Below are 20,432 nucleotides of genomic sequence, written 5' to 3'. Positions count from 1 at the left end.
TTTCCTTTGAATGAAAATACTGAAGGTTGGTGTAGCTCAGGGATCCAGGCAGCTTTTGTTTCAGCTGGTTGCAGATACCACTATTTGTAACTGCAGGGGCTTGTGCTGAAGACACCAACCAACAATGTAGAAGAAAGGTGTCCAGGATCACAAATCAGAATTTAGGCTGCTTGGTACTTGTCAACCCCTACTGGCACCTGGCAGAGACTAGAGACTGGGATTATATTGACATCAGACAGCTGTTCCCTCTCCAAGTCAAATCTGAATATATTTTTACAGCGGTGAGATGAAGGTGCCAGCCAACACATTACCCCAGCTTTTCTTCATCTGAGCTGTCAGTTTGTTACCTTCACCACACTGACTTTGTTCACACGTCTAAAGAGAAACACAAGTGAGTTTGGGACCTACAAAAGCGAGGGATTCAGGTTAATGAGGACAGTCAAATAAATCTAACCAAAAAAGGGGATCTTTTAAACAGAAATTCCTGACCACTGTGAAATGCACTAAAACCTGGGTTTCATCCCTATGTGGTGGTAAAAAACCAATCACAACAAATTAATCTCGTCTTGAGGACTAAGGCTTACTTTGAATACTCTTTCCCAAGACTGCAGAGCAGAAATATGAGACATGCTGATCCTACCACTCCTATGGCAATAGAGCAGAGCACACATGTACATCTTGAACACCAGCTTAGACAAGCACTGCCTTAATGATGTATATGGCTACTATCAGAGAACAGCCAAGAAAGGAAGTTACTTCACAGCCTTCTCCAACCATGTAGAATAATGTCTAAAAGATTCAGGATCAGCAAAAACACTTTCATGAAGGTGGGACAGCATTTATGCAGAGATTAGGAAAAGGCACTTCTGTTTAATGCACCTAGAAGACTTTTCCGTTGGATTATATTAACTGTAAGGTAAACTCCCTTTGGGCTGAAGTCTATTTAATTTTAAATTCAAATACATCTAGGCAGCTTATAGTTCTCTTCAGTTTACTAAGTGTCAAGGAGATGGAAAGCGCCATAGGATGAAATGACACTTATGTGCAAGTCTACGTATTCAGTGTATGCAAAGGGAAGAACAGCAATGGAAAAGTATATAACAACAAAGCATATTTCCCAAATTACCTTGGCAGCGCACTTCAGCTGTACTACAGAAACTTCTTGCTAGTGCAGTAAGCAAGCAATCATTAATGTACTCATATGCTTTTCCCCTGCTATTTGACTTTACTTTTGCACTTTCGTGTCAGATGTCTTTTCCACTCTAGCTGTGATGTCTGCAACTGCTCAAAATGAGAAGTAGCCAGCTTCACTGAGATTTGGCTGAACCATAGCACAGAGGGATTCCAGTATGAAGAAATGGTATCTGAGTATTACATACAAAGTTTTAGGCTCTTAAGACTCGAGTTGCTATTTTAAATGAGCTTAAGCTTCAGACTAAGTAGAAAACACCCAAACCCACTCCTTAATGAAGCATGCACAAAGACCAGCTTTCTAAATATTATATTCTGCAAACTTACCTTCAAAGGCTTTGGCAGCATCTACCAAGTTTGACCAGTCCAGATCAGAGGCAGAATCAGGTAATGGCATAAGACCAGGGTCTGGCATGGGCTGCCGTCTTTGCTCCTGGATATCTGTGAGGGAGCTGTCTGAGGCAGAAAACTCTCCTAGAGTAATGCAGAACAAATTATAAACTCCATTGAAAAAAACCCAAACAAATTCCTTTCTTAATACTAATGCATCCCTATTTTTAATTTTTCTGGGATAGCACTTCTGGAACCAGAACTCAGTATAATGTTTGATCAACTGTAACTGACCAGGTACAGCATGTTACAAGCCTGTTTTCTGAGACAGTGCTTCTCACCAGGGCATTCAGCTCCCTTCTAACCTGTCTGAATCTTTGCAGCTTAGCACTTCAAAAGCCAGTCTCTGCCCCCCGCCAGCACTGGGGCCAGAGGCAGTACTCTTCTACCCAATGATTCCTGCTTCTGCACAAGCTGAAGATACTTTGGAGGGCTCTGCAGCTTGCTGGGGCTTCTACACTCCGTGGCACCTATCTGCTCCTGTAAACATACAAAATTGTGAGGGGTTTTTTTTTCCCCTCTCTTTACAGACTCATAAACCAATGGGAGCAAACTAAGGCCTACCAAGATGAATCAGAACAAGAAAACCCTTAAAATTACTTCCAAAGCACTGCTTATCTCTCCGCACTTTAGTGAAACCTCTTGATCTTTACTGAAAAATACCCACACCCATCCATAAGTTGGTACACGGCCCACTACGGAAAAAACACTGGCAAGCTCGAAAGAAGGATATAAGGTCCCTGTAATTTTTGTGCAAACTGGTGCCTAGAAAAGTGAAACACTTGAGTTATTGCCACTAATTAGGGAAAGACCAAATTGTGAACCAACAATTACCTACTTTATTTCAATTTACTGACTGGACAATCAAAAAATGCACAATGCCTGGTCAGTCAGCACATGTGTAAGCTCAGAAGCAGCAACAACTCACTTCCTCATGCCCTCTGTCAAGGCATAAAGAAAGTTTTGAAAAATTTGTGGGTGGTATTAGAAGCACCAGAGATGTAGGGGTGAGAAGATGGACTGGGCACCTGGGAGAAGGCTGCAGAGAAGAAGGGTATAGTGAAGAATCCATTTGGACCAGAGAGAACAGAAAGACAGCGTGGTGGGCAGGATACAAGCCCATTGGAAGACAAATGCCACTAGCTGTGTGGCTTACTGTTGCCTTTATTTTTTGGTAGTCTAATAACTATATAACTTCAACAACTAGAATAACTTTCTAGTAACTTTAGCCAAATAATATTGCTGCCTGGGAACCAATGACCAGAAAAGCTACGCTGCATTCATTCCTTTGCTCAAAAATCTTGAATTTTTTTTTTGTGTGTCTGTGTTTACTTTTTATAAATGGAAGTTCAGCTCAATATTAACACTGAGGATTCTTGCATCATCTTCCAAAACGAGGGCAGTTATTTGAAAAGTTCTTAACATAAAAATATTTTACAATTAGTGAAAAGATACACAGAATTAGAAGAAAAAACTTACCATATGAAAAATTACCTATTTTAAAAGTGTGAGTTGGATTGTTAATTAAGACAGGAGTAAATAAGAATATTTTTAGCTCATTGTTTTCCCTCTTCAAAACAAATGAAGGTGCTCTGGAATAGCTGTTCTTTGTTATTAAGATCTTTGAATTAAAAGAATTTTGAATAGCTGGAAGCCAACAAATACTTGTGGTATTAAATATCCAACTGTACTTAATCCTTCTCTCAGCAAAGGCATGTGTAGGGCGGAGACAATTCGTGTGCCACTCAAATAGGTGGTCCTTTTATCATGCAGGCCTACATTTTATAGAAAACAGAAAATCTTATTTTGTTGACAAATGTAGAAAGCTTATGTGGTAGGAGGAGTAACTGGTTTGGTGTGGAAGAGAATGTGACAGTGAAAGAAGGTTTTGTGGTTTTCTTTTCGGAAAATATAGGCATCTAATTGAAGAGACCGAGTGCTGCTTTCCACTTCTACTCAGATGGCATCATTAATCTTCTGACCCCAAACCCTAAGAAGCCAAATCCACCAGCCAGTTACAAGTGTAACCAAGTCTGCAAAGTTATTTTAGTGCATATAAAAAGCAGAAGTGAAGAGAGCTCAGTTTCCTAACTCTTATGCAAGAAACGTTATACAGAAACAACAGCTCATGAAAATGTCAGGTTCAACACTAAAAACTGATGCCTGGTGATCACAGACAGATGAAAAGAACTTAAAATAGATTTCTTCAGCAGCCTTCACTGTCAAATGTATCCGGTGTATCTAAATACAGACCATGCTTAGGGCCCACTATAGTGAGTTGAATCTATTGATAGCCTTGCATTTTCCTCTTGAAACATACCAAGACATGAATAAATCAGAGCAGACATGTACTTCTTCAGAAAACATTGCAGAATCCTACACTGTGAGATCTAGCTCTATTTCTGGAAAACCCATTTAGTACACATTTAATTATGAGGTACAGCGGGAACCTGTGAAAATTCCCTTTCTCACCAACTGAGACATTCACATGCAGCAACACACAACCTATCAGATAATCCTACTGAGATTTTTCAGTAAACTGATGAGGGAAAGCTGAGTGCCTTCTTGATAGCAGTTTACCAAGTAACTTTTTCTCGTTAGCTGTTGATGTGTGACTAAAATAAGTAACTCAAGTCCTGTAAAATGAATAGGGTAAGGGAGTGAATTTAAAAACAGTTGGTGCAATAAAAGCAGTATCTGGTGTAGTTGTACATCCAAATGTCCACTAGTATTTATCCACTTTTATATCATTATTTTCCTAATAGTATTTTGTTCTCATAATCCCACACTAAAGGAACTGACACCTGAAGTTGTCACTGCTGGACAACCAGGCATACATTATTTGCTGATTGGTCCAACTAGTCCAGATGACTCCTGGAAGAAATGGTGCAAACTTACAGCCAATGAGGCAAATTTTTGCGCTCCCTCCACAAGGTAACTGCATGACCAGTCATGCAGTCTTACTATACCTACTGAAGTGAGGAAAAAAAAAATTTCCCATCCTATTTTATGTTTTCAGGCATGTGACTTGACTCTCCTCATTTTAGCAAGATCAAGATGGAAGTACTAATTGCTCTAACAAACATTTTCCCTTAACATGACTCACAAAGGATTCCTCTGAAAGTAGAAAAATGGGAAATACACTTACCATGTAGTGATTTCATTCCCAAAGTATATGATGGTCTCCGTAATGGCAGCGACTTTGGGAGAGAAGGGTACGTGCTGGTGAATAGTACATCATTTGGCATGGCTTGGTCCAAGAGCGAGGCCCGCGAGGTGAAGAAGTGGTCCCTTTGACCACTGTAAATACTCTCATCTGACAAAGTCCTTTGCAAGGCACGCCTTGTAGTAGGAGTGCTGGGAAAGGGAGACTGACAGGACAGAGTGTGTGACTATACATTCATAAAAACAAATAAAAAGAAATGAGAAAAAAAAATCAATAAAGAAACTTTTGAAGTCTATGTTGAAATTGTTTTTTAATTTTTTTTGTTGTTGTTTAAATAAGAAAGCAAGTATAAACACAGTATTTTTTCAGAGTGGATAGGAAAAAGATCTAAAGGAATCTGCTTTGAAGGAGATTATAACTAGATAACATATATAGGTCTTTTTTAGCCTATCTCACATTCTACCTTTTAAATACCCGTCAAAATTCCCCTGAAGTGGAAATCTCAGGCAGCCCTTGCGGATTCTAGAGCTGACGTGTAGCAGAGATAATGTTTACAGAAACAGACTGAATGCTGCATAAACCAGAGTTCTCCCTTGTGCCCAGGGGAGGCTGCCTTCCTGCAGGCAGAGCACCAGCAAATGCCAACTAATTAAAAGTCTCATATTACTGAACAACTAGGAACGCCCACCACCGCTTTGATTCTTCAGAAGGATTTGAATCAAAATTAAGTAAATAGTCCCATGAGTAAGAGAACTTGTGTCTTACCCCCACCATCATCCCAGCTTCCTCCATGCTCCACATCGGAGAAAGAAATGCTGTGGTTAGCTTGGAGTTACATACTCTCTGGTCAGTGCCAGTGAGCTGCTATCAAAGAACACATAACCATTCTGATCAGCAGAGACACTGATTTTCATGAAACCTGTAGCACCATAACTATCTCTAAGACATAACATTTCTTTATGGTTTGGTTAAAATTTGGTCCAAAGGCTTTCATGAAGAAACGGCAAACAAAAACGGAAGACCTCACCACCCCCATTTGCTGTGTAAACAAGTTTAAACAAAAAAGGAGATAATGAGATTTCCTGAAGGAGTGATTAAACTTTATAAAGAGTTGCTCATTTGCACATAAAAATAGTTCTCTCTTCTCAGAAAAAGGAAAAAAGCCATTTAAACAGACGGTACTCTACTCCTGGGATCAAAATCCTACACTACAAGGTGGGAGAAGAGCGTGGAGGAGGGACTATTGGTACTGTACAGTGGAAGACAATCTGCCAGATTTTTTTTTTTCCAAAATGTTACAAATTTTAATATTAAAAGACTGCTGCACGTTTTGGTTTCATGGTTAAGGAACAGAAACAACTAACATTACTTCAAAAAACCTGCTATCATCAAAAGACAAGGAAGGGAAGAGAAGCCATGTCCCATGCCAACTTTCTAATACATCAGATTTTCCCTTCTGCATTGCATCCCTCAGGACATGCCCATCACAGTATGAGGCTTGCATATACACTCTGGTACACAGTTGTCACTATGTTACGTTAAGGATCAAGCCGCTTTTTTATTCTGAAATTCAAAAGCTCAGTCAGCAGGTTCATGTTATGATCCAGTGAAATCTCCCAGTACTTGTCCTGAAGTGGCAAAGGAAAAAAAGAGCTGCTAAGTCAAGCAGCATTTACTTGAGGGTGGTGTAGTTCACTTAGTGTTAAAGAATTAGGAGCTGGAATCACCAGTTAATATCAGACATTGAGATTAAAAGGTTGCACAGATATGAACATCTAATGGAGTTGGAACAGAGGCAATATGAGTAGGAATTGTCTTCTGGTAATAGAGCAGAGGAAAGAGAAAAAGAAAGGTGACTTGTCTGAGAAGATATAATGCATAAGTAGTAGGTAACGAGATAAGGAAGGCTGGGAAGATAATAAAAAGACACACAAAACACAAAATCACAGCCTAGAACAAATTCTACTACCAAACAAAGCCTTTGGCAACCAACAGACAGAAAGGAGGAATATTTTTGGTCTTTGTGCAGTGAACCAATGACAGCTATTATCATTCTCTCTTTTTTTTTTTTTTAAACTGTCAAAAAAATTTATGCTGCAAGAACAACTTTTTTGTAAGATGAAATATAAATCATGCAGTGGGCAGAAATGACAGTTACTTTTAAAATGGTAAAGATATAATTTATTCATGTGATAGAATGTTATTAACCTGCTGGAATTTGCCAAAAGTGTAACCTGAGTTAACGTACTTTCTACAGTCACCAGGAAACAAAGATCAGGGTAAGAATTGATTTGCTAACCCCAAAGCAGAAAAACAACAAACTTGGGAACATACACACTTTTCATGGTCTTCATGTCACCTCTTTAAACAGAATGGAATTTCTTGGAAAGAGAACAATCCCCTTGCTCAAAACAACCAAAAGGAGATGCTCACATCTCCCATGTCCCACTCCCCTCAGAACTACCACAAACCTAAGAAAAAGATGTCTTGCCATTGGCAAAGTTTTTTTTTGCCTCCGTCCTCAAAGGTAATATCTGAAATAATCCGTGTACGGAACCCAGCACTTACAAGCTTCAATGAGCCACTTTGGGTTTCTACAAGCAAAGAAAGAAGTTGCCGCTCTCTCTTCTGCATGGTTGCTGTGGAAACCATTTGGGCTCTAGGTGATGAGCCTGGGCTGTTAAGCACTGACTATACATGGAGACTGTAGAAATCAAGACGTTCTCTTCAAAATGATGGATTTTTAAAATTAATATATGCACTTTTGTGTTATTATACATATTTTGAAACACATCAGGAAATATTTCTAACTATTCTGTATAAATATTTGTTTAAGTTTAGGGAGCATTCTTGGTCCTTGTGCAGTAACAGGATTAGAGAGGCACAAAAGCGTGCTTTTTGCAAGGAGTTTCAATACTGTCAAGAAGTCACTGTCTAGTGATGCAATCAGAGAACAATTCAAATGCATAAGATGACACTACAGGATTTTCCATAAGCCAGCAGTCCTAAATGTTCTTGCAATTTGGCATACTAGTCTCTTTAAATTTCACACAGAACTGTAACATTGCAGTGACTGTAATAATGAAAATTCCCCAAATGTATTTCTCTAGTAGGTAAGTCTGTGACAAACAGATGACTTTCTGTCCATGATGAGAAGTCAGGAAACGCCTTGCATTTTAGTTTCCTGTTAAGGGTGATAATAGAAAAGATCCTATATGAGAAACTCTTGAGTCCAATGCAAAGTCCAACCAAGTAAGCTCTGTATGAATGAACGCTTCAGCTCTGACTGCTTTGAAAGCACTCAGCATTTTCTACAACAGAAATCTTAAGAGCTTCATGGCCTTCATCCTTTTCCAAATTGTGAAGCATTTGCTTTATTAGTTGATACGCCTAGGCAGCAATGAACTCAATCATTAAATTCTTATAAAATATAACTTTACACATTTCTATTTTGTAACAACAGAACTATGACTCGGATCAGAAGAGGACCTCTACACTGCTCTTCACGTATTCTCAGATTTCACTTAACTGCGACAAGAGATAGCCAGATGACAGACTCTCTCTTTAACATACCTTAAAATTCTTCTGGGATTCAGGTGTTGGGCTATCAAGATCTATCAATTTCTTCAGCTCTTCTTCAACAGTGGACTTGGATGCTCGTTTCGGTGATGCTCGTAGATCTCTTGCTGAAGCACGCAGCCGAGGGTGGGCCATTTCATTGCCATCGCTCTGGTGACGTCTTAAATGAAATGGAACAGACACATTCAGGTCTCAAAGGCCTGGGGCAGGAGGCATGAATGAAACAGGAATTATAGCACCCTCAAGACTTCCAAAGAAAAAACCTAGGTAGGGGCACAGAGGAGGGAAGGAGTTTCGCTAATACAGTAGAGCCTCATCTTAATGAATACCTGTGGAAGCAATAAACTTGTTTAAAAATGAAAACTACCAATACACTTAAAGGTTATCATAATACGTTTTCCCAATACGGGACTGAATCTATTAAAATAATGTGTATTCTGTACAAAACTAAATAATGTAAATGTCTTCAAAGAGCCCAAAAGCAGCAAATCCCCATGTTTCTTTAATCATTTAACTGGCTTTTTATAATGCAGTTATCACAAAGTTTCACTATCTCCTTTTGACAGCCAGTTATTGGTAACATCTAGGGATACTGTGCTTGACCCAAGAAAAGTCAAGAAGGGTTGAATTTGAAATAGGATGAACCACTGGCTTTCCAAGTTCTTTTTCATTGTTTTCCATTGTTCCTAAAGGAACAATATTTTCACTACTAAGTTGTTTCTCAATTTCTCTTCCAAAAGAGATGGTTTCAGATTGTAATGCAGAGAGATCTTGGCTTGCTTTAAGCCAGTTAGACTGGATACTGGCAGCAATCTTAGCAAGGCAACATGGAGTGCCACACAGCTAATGCATAGCATGCATGTTACTACTACATGGATGAGAAGCTTAAGGAAAACTCGGGCTCTACATTAAGAGGATTTTTAATATTTGCTCAAAGAGCATTTTGAGTCACCTTTAAGAAGTCCCAAGGAAAGATAAGCTTTAATAGGACTGAAATCCACACAGCTCTCTAGAAACGATTAAAAAAATATCTTTTACAAGTTACAAGGGAATGAGATTAGCTAACTATCAAATATTTAAGCCTAACTGCAGAACTCTAGATTAGAGATTAAGTTCTACACAAGACTAAGCATTCTATTAAATAGTCTTGAGCTCTGCTATACAGAGAAGTGTCACAAATCTCAATGCTTCTTTACAATTAAAGCAAATAACCAAACAAGAGAACCAAAAAACAGTCTTACTTTCTTGAATCCATAAACCCCACTGAGTTTATTGTCCCTTCTGGCTTTTTCCATCCGATGAGATACTTGCTAGTAGCACCCTGGCGAGGGTAGAAAGTCCTAGGACCAGATGAGGAGGAAGAGGAGGAGGAAAAAGAAGGTGCGAGCTGGGGAGAAGTAGCAGAATGAAGCTCTTCTTTAGGTGAGCTTCTGGCACTGGTGAAAACAACCGGGCTGGCAGAGTGTCGTGAGCTCATGGTACTAGGAGAAAAACATAATAAAGACAAAATTTGCCTCAAATGTGTATATATGCACCTTGTTTAACTATTTTTAAAGCAGAACTCTGGGCGCAAGATATTACTCTTATCAATAGTGGGTAGAGTAGCAAAACTAGTTTGCTCTTCTTAAGGGCCTTCCACCAACGTTTCATTAAAAACATCTCACATAGTAATGAAAAATTTTGTAAGCAACCTCTAAGGATGCAACCACTGCCCCCTCATTCCCCTTCATAAATGGGAAATCTAGGGTTCACGGTCATTAGGCAGCTTTAAAGTAATACAAGAGATTGTAACTGAATCAGCAAAGAAGAACCCAAGTCCAACTTCTTGCTGGAATTCCTGGCTGTGGAAAAAAACATATTTTGAAAGAACTTAAGCAACAGGAAACATCTCTTTCAGACCCCACAACAAACCAGAGAAGAAACCCATACATCTTTCAAAAGAGGGCTTCCTGGATTTTGCCTGAAAATCAGTTACCATTTGCAAAAAAAGACTCTTAAATTGAGAAGTTTGAGCAGGTCTCTAACATATATCACAATTTGCCTAGACAGAAAAAAGAGTTGGGATGACCAACTGCAGCTTATTGTTGGAAGAAGGAGGGGGGCTTTAGATGGGAGCTACTCTTTGATTATGCTGATATTCAAATCTGATGCAACTTGCGTAGTATCAGGAGCACTAGGGCTTAAGACAGTATTTACTATAACAACCTTAAAAGGTCAGGCATTTCTAAGTACAGTTACAGGAAAACTTTGTGTACAGCCTTAATACTGAAATAGTGTTATATATTTGGAGACCAGTTTTCTATCAGCTCTCTACACAACTTAGCCACATTTTCATCCCTGTATCCAACACTGCAAGGAAGGAATTTGAAACAGATGGCCCTGTGGTAAAGAACGGTTTCTGACTGAGAAATAAAAATTAGCTGGAAGGCTGAATAAAGTCACTGAATAATCTCTTCTTTCTTAGCTTAACAGAAAATTCTTCACCACTCTTTTCATATCTTGATAAAACAATGCATTTTCACATCTCTCTCTCTTACTGAAACAGAAAAAAAGAATTTAAGGTTAAATTTATGTTGCCACCTGGGAAATAATCTCACCTACATTTAGCCTTATAGAAGTCAGTTAGTTATCTAATCTATGCCACTTGTCTGGCTTCTGCTGTAGTCAATGGAGAAATATCCTTAGGAGGTGATCCTCCTCATCTTAAATTAGGTGTCTCAGATACAGAGGGAGAATTAATGCTTTGGAGTTTCTCCTCTCTCTCCACTAACAACAGAAGAAGTCTAAAAAAATCATCTTCAAGTATGTTTCATTTTCATATGGCTCAGGTTAAGCACCATGAGTCCCAACAGTTAAGTGCTGTGGATTTAATGAGGAGCCTGAGCTGACTGTAGTCTTTCCACCTCAAACAGCACCGGCTACTGCAGCTCATGCTTCCATCTAATGTACATAGGGATGGCTGTGAAGTCCCTCACATCAGGGGTAAGAGGCATCTCATATGTATGCAAATCAAGTGACAATACTACATATTTTTTATTATATAATTATTTTTTTTCTTCCCTCCATCTGTACATTTGAAAGGCCTATACAAAAGACGGCAGATTGGGAAAATATAGGAAGAGATTTTCCTGTCCATCAAGCCTGTATGTTTGGTGCTGCACATCACAAACTTCGTATTTGTAACAGTGAACAGAATTTATAGCGAGAAAGCAGAGAAAAATAAGAGCTAGGGGGAGAGGCAGTAAATTTCTCTTCATTCCCCCTTTTCTCTTCTTTTTCAATACTGAAAGAAAACTCCTACACATGCTAAGTAAACCAGCCCATCTGTCAGGCATCACCACCGCAAAATTAAACTGCCAAGATTTAGGGAAGACGCACATCTTTAAAGAAAACGTACAGGGCTATTTTTTTTTTTTCGTCTTTACCCCCTTCTAAATACATTCAAGAAGTGGAGAAGTCTTTTGCTTCAGTGTAGGAAAAGGGAAGTTCCAATCACGTTTCAGAATTCTTTAATCCATCAGGCAGTTCTCAAGCAAGTGCTAGCTGTGAGAAAACATTTCTTGATAAAAACCAGTAACAACTCCTAGATAGGCTGGTAGTGTTGATCCTTAATATTACTAGGCAAAGAGGGTAAAAAATGATGTTCAGTATGCTCTACATAAAATTTATATATAAAATGCAGATGTATATCTAATAAAATGTTATTTTATTAGATATCCTATTGTATACACATATTGTGTATTTTAAGTATTATTACTTTAATATTTATTACAATATGTATCACATAATAGATGCCATGAGCAGCCTGGCAAATAAGCAAAACTAGCATACAGTTTTATATACACTTTTCTTTAAAGTGTATTGCATATTTTGAGCTGTGATTTTACAATATAGTATTTTGGGAGGATATTCTGCTTCAGGAACTATGCACAGAACTGTGGATACGACTGAAGTTTTTCATCCTAGAAGTAAACACATGTAGGCCAACAGGATACGGACAGATAAAGAGACACACTTGTTAACTGGGAGGATATTTGGAGAGCAAAAGGCTTTGGATAAACTCTAGAAAAACTAAATCAGAGCTGGAGTGCTATAAGTTGTTAGAGTATTTGACACCAGGAAGCATGCAGAAGATTCCTCTTACTATAACAGACACCTGGACCAGCTTTACAGTCCCCCACCTCCCACCTCAATTATTGAGACATGAAGGATTAAATTAAGGAAAAATTCAAACATTACATGACAATCTACAAGAATTGCAGATGAGCCATTCATAAAGGTATTCTACAATCATTAAATAATATTTTAAGTATCTTAAAATTATTACAAGTAAAGAAAAATATACTTGATTAGAAATAGCCATGATTTTCCTTTAAGTTTTGGTAAGAGGACCATAAGACACCGTTCAGTTTAGGTGGAAATGAAAGTCTGATTTTATTTTTTTCCTGGGGAATTCATGCCATCAGTGCATATGGCTTCATTTAATGACATTCAGCTATAACGATTCTGTATAATTACTGGCCTACATAATGCAATTCTCCTGGGATGCTAAGAGAAATCTGCACAATCATCAGGAAGGACTTTGGGAATGGGGGTGGAGAAGAAAAATAAAAAACAGCCAGAAGCTCTGCTGTAAAAGTTAATCACTATAATTTACATTTTGCCACCAATTCTCAGGTACAAGTTCTTTTATGCACCATCAAATGATCTGAACACTAATTATCGCTCCTGTCTTCTACAGACACAAACACTCTAATTTGTGGTTATTTTCTTTTCTTTTGTCACTGAGTTCTTTTTAGGGCCAAATTCCTTTTCTTCTTGCTCAGAAACCCAGCTCTAAAGACATTACAGACATTCTGGCATCCACAGGCAAAAGGTAAAAAAGTGAGAAGCAACAAAGGATAACAATTTAGAAACTGATAGAGAAACACACCAATTAAGCTGTTCATTTCTCACAATAAGTAGCCTTGTTCAGAATCACCCTTTAGTGTCCCCTCCTTCACCTCCCTGAAGCAGTCAGCTGTGGTTACATTTCGCAAGTGCCAGTTTAACAAGCTTCCATCTCCAGAGAAAGAGCTATGCAAGATTTGGGAGCGAACAGCTGGACCTAAGGTTTCCTCAGGTCAGCACTGCTGTTCAGTGTGCAACCACCAACCGAGGATGCCATGAGAAACAAAATGAAAGCTTTTTAGCCCAGACTGTGCCTTTGCTTTATTGTGAGGCATCAAACACATGTTCTAGTCTTCAAAAATAAATAATAAAGAAGGAACACAAGTCAGTCTCTTTTTTCTCCACCAAAATAAACATTGTGGGTGCAAGGATTGCAGTACTTCTCAAGTATCATGCCCCATGTGTTCTACAAATTGCTACTACTCCTTATTGCAAAGAGCTGCATTTTTAACATGTGATTTTTAAACGAAACTGAAAAAACCCGCCAACTGTTTTCTCTAGCATGACGTCTAGGGAACCTTAATCCGGAAATTTCAGTAACAGCCCCCCCCCCAAACATGCAGAGAATCACTTCAGTACTATCAGAGAAACATCATGTAAATTAATCCAAGTCAACCAGAGAAAATACCATGTTTGGAGACACAATGCTGTCACGTAATAACGAGACAACATCCTGGACTTAAGTTTTCAATCAAGTTGCAAAGAATATCCATGGAAGACAAAAATGAGAGCTGTCAGGGTACGCCTGCCCTGCAAAGATACATTTCCTTCTATTAAATTTTCTTGACTTTTCTACTGAACTAACCCTATTTTGTGCTCAAAGAAGAGGAAACCAGCATCTCAGATGTACAAAGGCACCATTCCCATTAGGCACACCTTTACAATAAAGCTTCCAAGAGTTACATGTAAGTTTTCCAGGCTTCTTTGAGTCGCTTCTGAAAAAATCCTTCCAAATGGAAATGTTACTGACAACTTTATTACAATCAGCATTTTGTATAAGAATCTCACATTTAATGCTACTGCTAGTTACATTCAGACAAGTACCACAGGGCAGATGGTAAATTCTAATGAATGTTAAAAAAATGCATATAAACATGCTTGTCTTAAAATAAAAGGTATAAACACCTGTAGATAACCACCATATAGATTTTTACCTTCAAGAAAGGGGCGTATGCTAACACTGCCCAAAATCTAAGTAAATCCCTCTGCATAGTGTTTTCTACAGACTTGCTTAAGTCCTTCATGCATGCATAGCTACTAGAAACACCAGTCTCAAAGACCTGGGTGGGAATTATACCAACTGAATATGAGCTTTAGTGCCAAAAATGGTCAACCAAGAGAGGCAGAAAACCAGACCAGGACTACCATTAAAGATTACTTAGTCAAAATTACCATGACAAAGTACATGGAGACCAATCACTACGTTACAGTTTTTATGACAATCCCCTATTTGCAGCTACTGTATGAGGAGTTGTTAAACTGTCTCATAAACATCTAGCCTTGCATAAATGTAGCTTTGCTCAAAATGATTAGTAAAAATTGCTTCAGACTTCCAGTCTGTAGGTATTTTAGCTGCACACTCAGAACAGAGGTGCCTTAAAAATAAAAATGCAAGTCAGGCTCTACAAGGCCAACAAATTATGATGATCACATGTCTTCCTTGAGAGCTGTTTTTTTTTTTCTTGTTGCTAGTATGACACAGTATGAGTATTTTTTCAAAAAGCACACTGGATACTTCTTGGGAAATGGGTTAGGAAAATGGTCTAAAATATTTTCTGCCTCTAGCAGCTCTGATTAACTTGTAAAGTGGATATCTTCCATCTGAGGTGTTCAAGCACATTATACGCGTACTTGATATTGCCAATTTTACAAGTGGCAAAACTAAGGGAGAGAGGGAAGGTGATTGTAATGTGTCATACCCACAAGCTTGCAGCAGAATGAGATTAAAATCTACATGCTAGCACTCCCAAGCAACTTGCTCTCAGTATTGATCATATTGACTGCAAGCAGATTTCTAAATAAAAAGACTGAGGAAAAAAATGCAAAACATCTGAAATGTGTACTTGCAAGACTAAAAAAGAAACCCATATTAAACTGTTCATTAATAAAATGGACTGATCTCCTTTCTGATCACATATGAACCACAGTTGTTGCAAGATATTCCTTATGAACACATCAGACACATGTCTGTCTTACATTAGTTTAGTAGCAGCAGTACGGAATATGCTCTCAAAGACATTCTTTAGTATTATAAGCAGTAGCAGATGCGAAGACTAAAGGTGGTCTTAATTTTCAAGCTTTCTGCACAGTAAGATCTTTCAAACCTCTCTCTTTAACATCCACTTCTCACTTCTGACAAGTTAGAGTGAGAATGGGAAAATGAGCGTGGAGGGGTCAGTCTCATAAGAGGTGAAAATTACCTTGTATGTGAGACAGCATCACTAAGACTATAAGCACTGTTCTCCCTCGTTAAAGGATTGGAGGCTGGTTGACTCTTGCTGTGAAGATCCAGGCTCAGTGAAGACTCAGTCTTTCGGTCCATGTGGCTCTCTTTTTCTAATGTTCTGTCTGCAATGGAGACCACTTCGCTGGAGCTATGCCACAGAGGTGCCACTTTCTCCTTTGTTAGCCCTGTACGGGGAGATGTTGCTGCTCCCAGGGAGGCAGTGCTGCCGTGGCTAGGTCCGTAGGAAGTGGTATCTATGCCACTATCAGCTGAAGTCCCTTGAAGGTAGTTGTAGCTGTTCAGCTCTGATTCGGTGCGCTCTCCACTGTCATACCATTTCTCATCACTGTGAGCACTGGAGGCATTGCTGGAGAGAGTATTGCTGCTGGAATGGCTGGAGTAGTGGCTGTCAGACTACAGAAGAAAACAACAATCCAAAAAAACCACACCTGTAGGTTTATTTCAGAATTATGGCAAAAAGAGGAGGAAAAAAATGGTTACACAAGTCACCACTGCACAATAGGAGCTCTTCTCCCTTGAGGTATTGGATAGATACATTGAGGAGACTAATAAACGCTAAAAATTTCATTCCAACACAATGCATATACTCTGTTCTGGGTACACATAAAAAGCTTTCATATGGATTTGAAAGCCATGTCTTAACTATTCAAGGAAAGCCAGAGTTGTTTGTGGTTTGTCCCAAAATACTTGACACCATTTCCTTTCAAGCACAGTTCTGCTCAGCCCAGTCCAATGAAATTGGCTGAGCTGTGCAGACTTTGAGTTGGTTTATAACTACTATAATTAAAAATATTCTAATTTTAAGACTCCAATGTTTTACAACATGAAACAGAACAAATCCACAGAAAGTGCATATATTATTTTAATAATCCAATTGCCTATCAAAAGGTTAAAGTAGGGCAAAATAACCACTGCTCATCCTACCCCTTTGTAGTAGGGTATATCTCCTCCTCGGCAGGAGTGTCCTTTGCAAATGACCACTGAAATGCCACTTAACTAATCTGAAATTGTTTTCCAAAAGGCAAAATTGCAAGAAAGGAAGCTTCAATGCAATGCTTTTAAGCTGTCCTATCAGGGCATGCCAGTGTCTGCCTGGTCTGTATCTTCTGTCCATGGTTACAGCTTGCTGTTACGAAGAAACTGAACGCCCTCAATTCCATAGTGGGTGGAATACCCCATTACAGGAAGAATTTCTTGCCATACACTCATCATTGCTTAGTAGCTCACCTACCTTTGGGTATTTATATCCATGTGGATTCGTCAATTTTAGTTTCCATCTACAGAATTTATCTAAGTTCTGATCATCTATATAATCAGAACTGAAGCAGTTTTTCAGTAGGCAATGGACTTGTTTGGTGACCAGATGGCCTAGGAATAAGGGATGGGATGGAAAGGAGACTTAGAACCACCTTTCCTATTTGTCTACCTCTGGAGTTTCACTGAACAGCCATGGGCAGAGATCCGAGCCAAATACAAAGATACTGTTTCTGTTTTCACTGGAAAAAAGGGAAAACAGAGAATGGATGTATACCGAGAGCAAGAAGTCTCAGCATCCACGCTTCTTATTGTACTAAAGCAAGAATTGACAGAAAAACAGGAGGAATATTAAGTAAGTTGATCTGGACTCCTAGTTATCTCCAATTAAAGTTACTGCTCTTCATTAGGAACTACATCACTCCCCCCATCCATCTGTTCACATAATAAAGATTTTCTTTAACAATGACTAAATGAGAAGAATGCAAGCATTAATAATTCCAGTGCTGCACTTTGCATGCAAGCTAATGAGTTATGTATTACATCATTATACGGTCAAATACATCTCATGGAAAACAGGTCAATCCAAATATAAAAACTAGTTTGTGCTCCAAAGAATATGAAGACAGGTGTGGAGGTGTGGTAGTGATGTTTTGGTGCTTTGTTCTTGGTTGGTTTTTGTTTTTTTGTTTTTTTTTTTGGGGGGGGGGGGGAGTGGTGGTAGTTTTTTTTTTAAATAATAAAGATGTGCTGTTATGAATTAATAACCTAAAAGCAACACTGCCAATTGTATTGAAAGAAGAATGCTGGTAAGCAGGAGCAAGTAACAGGAACTAATTAAAGACTTTCTCACACCTAAATAAATGCAACTAATACTTTCAGTATAATCACGCAACACAACTCCATCTTTTAGCTGATTGTACAAATAAATAAAAAACCAAGCCATACAGCTTACTGAGTAATTTAAAGTTTAAAGGGTGCTTTTTTCTTTTATTCTAGTGACCTAAGTAATTTTCAAGACTTTTTAACTTTATGAGCATTACTGCATTTATCTATCTCTCTGTACGTAAATCAGGAAGTAACAGTCTCCAACAAGGTGTGCATTTCTAACTCTGCAGAGACAGAAAGGCAAAATTTACCATTTAGACCTTAAACATGAATAAAACAAGAAAGATTTTTTTTTTCAGCAGGATTCCAGCAGACCTTTCAGACAAAGTCTTCCAACAGAATGCAAGGTAGGTTATGGAAAGGAAATAATAGTTACACTAGATGAGGAAAATGGAGAAAATACAAACCCCAAAGCAAGATCACTATTCTGTTTCAAAGAAGCAGCTTTCTGAGTGTTGCATTATAAAATATATCAGTAAACTTTAAGTCTTGTATGTGAGGCCTAGGAAGAGCTTTGTAAACTCCCACAAATCCTCTACTTATCACAAGATAACAGATAAGAAGTTGCTGTTCAACTGGCAACAAAACTTTATTAACCAATAAGTATTTCTGTAGGCTGTGCTTAGGTTCTGTAGGATTCAGGGAGCAACAGGTCTGCTCTACTGCTTCCTCCATGTTCTAGTAGGGAACAGGGCTTGAAGATTTTTTTTTCTTTCTTTTTTTAACTGACACTCTAAATATAACTTTGAACAACACTTTTGGTATCAAGAGCTTGTGGAGCAAAGGCAAAAACATTAAATAATTCCTTTTTTAGGATAACTTACATGACCCTGCTTATTTGGAGACAAGTGAACCACAGGATCCTGTCTCATCAGTCTTCCACTGGGGCTTTCTCTGAAGGATGGCAGTACTTTTGATACTGCTGGGAGATGGCATGTTGGTTCTGCAATACAGCACACAATGATGTACTGAAGAGCATATGCAGTGCAACAAACTAAGAAAATGTGTAACCTAATTTTACACTGCAATTTTTCCAATACTACCATTAGCCAAAAACTTTGGATACCTAATACAAAATTCATTCCAAATAAAAAAATACATATTGTGACAAAACACAGGTAAGTGAGGGCCCATTCCTGCTTGGCGTAAATCAGTAAGACTTCACGAAAAACCAGCAGCCACCATCCTGACTTTTGTTAGGACAACTTGAATGGTATCATGCTCCCATCGTCCTCCAACAGCACTGTATCAGAGCATTAAAGCAGCGGAATATTCATTTTCACAGTGTATTGACATTGCATCTCTATATGCACATTGCCTGTGGGCCAGAGATTAAAAAACCCGAAGATCCACATTTCCTTAAATTGTATTCTACACAAGGGAGGGCAATAGCAAAAGTCTACAGCGATCACTTACATGAACACATTTTCTCCAATACAACTACTGTGCATATTTCTTGTCAAAGTTAAGGTGAGTTAAATAAACATTTTCTAATTGAAGAGACAGCAAAAATGTGTTGAAATCACAATATCCCCTTAAAAATTGCTGGCTGTGAATGTCGAAACTGCACAGATGTACACAAGGAATACTTATTAAACTAAACCTGACAAAATTGGATGGAATTCAAATCACTTGTCTTACATGGACACTCATAGGGGTGTTCTTTGCCAATTAAACTTATTTTTTTCCAGGAGATAAATAAGGAGGTCTAGACAGTGTTCAGACACAGCCTGTCAGGTAGGTAATTGCCTTTTCAGAGCCCAAGGTCAGTATTTTAGAAGAACCTCTCTCAGTTGTGACTTCTTACATGTATTTTCCGTGCTGTGGTTATGCAATGTTCTGCACTTCTAAAAGTGCTGATTTTAAGTAGAATATGTGCTTATTATGAACATCAAGTACTTGACAATACCCATGGTAATTAGCAGTGCTTTCCCCAACACAGCTACAGTTTGTTCATCTTCATCTGCAGCATTACTAGCTTTTACAAAAACAAATGAAAAAGGTTTTTTTTTTAATATAAAAAAATAATAATAGTAGAAAAACCCCCAAACCCAAACTTGATTCCCCCTAGCAAGCGGTAGCAAGCAGTGTCAGTGCACACAGAACAAAGGTCTTCTGTAGCTAAGAATGGGCCAGGAAGGAGTGAGTGTGTGGATTCATTGCACCTAATGCCTTATTTACCTTGAGACAGATTATCCCAAGTGGAAATGTGCTTATTTGTCACAGAACCAAACTTTCACCTAGATTCACCAGACTGGCAATAAAGTCTCCAGTCAGAGATACAGCTTCCAACTGCAACTCTACGAATGTAGGACAATACACAAGAGATAAAATATAGGGATTATATATCAGTATGCATTTCTCAGCTTTTGCCAAATGCCGGAGCCATCTCTTCTACCACACAATTTTTCCTGTTCTTTTTGGCCTTATTTATTTGTTTTGCTAATATGGTGACACCTGACACTGTAGAACAGAACTTGCTGGCAGCTCCACTCAGTGCCAGCACCAACACCCAACTGTTCGTCTGCAAAAGTAATGCTGAGCAAA

General features: G+C 38.5%; 1 protein-coding gene across 15 annotated transcripts in view; it reads right to left on the bottom strand.

The window, feature by feature from the left end:
* SIPA1L1 (signal induced proliferation associated 1 like 1) overlaps positions 1-20,432 on the bottom strand; it is a 233,218-nt gene that overhangs the window by 4,457 nt on the left and 208,329 nt on the right. For 13 of the 15 annotated variants that reach the window (XM_069784270.1, XM_069784276.1, XM_069784272.1 and 10 more), the window contains 6 exons: positions 18,710-18,828; positions 15,697-16,136; positions 9,568-9,807; positions 8,321-8,486; positions 4,730-4,973; positions 1,519-1,665 (listed from right to left, as the gene is read on the bottom strand). In XM_069784270.1, coding sequence (XP_069640371.1) covers positions 1,519-1,665; positions 4,730-4,973; positions 8,321-8,486; positions 9,568-9,807; positions 15,697-16,136; positions 18,710-18,828 — 1,356 coding nt within the window. Of the gene's footprint in view, positions 1-1,518; positions 1,666-4,729; positions 4,974-5,018; positions 5,612-8,320; positions 8,487-9,567; positions 9,808-15,696; positions 16,137-18,709; positions 18,829-20,432 lie in introns of those variants that run through there. The other 2 variants (XM_069784284.1, XM_069784285.1) reach the window with 2 other exon arrangements.

Source organism: Haliaeetus albicilla, chromosome 5, assembly GCF_947461875.1.
Source record: "Haliaeetus albicilla chromosome 5, bHalAlb1.1, whole genome shotgun sequence".
Taxonomy (NCBI): domain Eukaryota; kingdom Metazoa; phylum Chordata; class Aves; order Accipitriformes; family Accipitridae; genus Haliaeetus; species Haliaeetus albicilla.
This window is presented reverse-complemented; position numbering and strand designations above follow the sequence as displayed.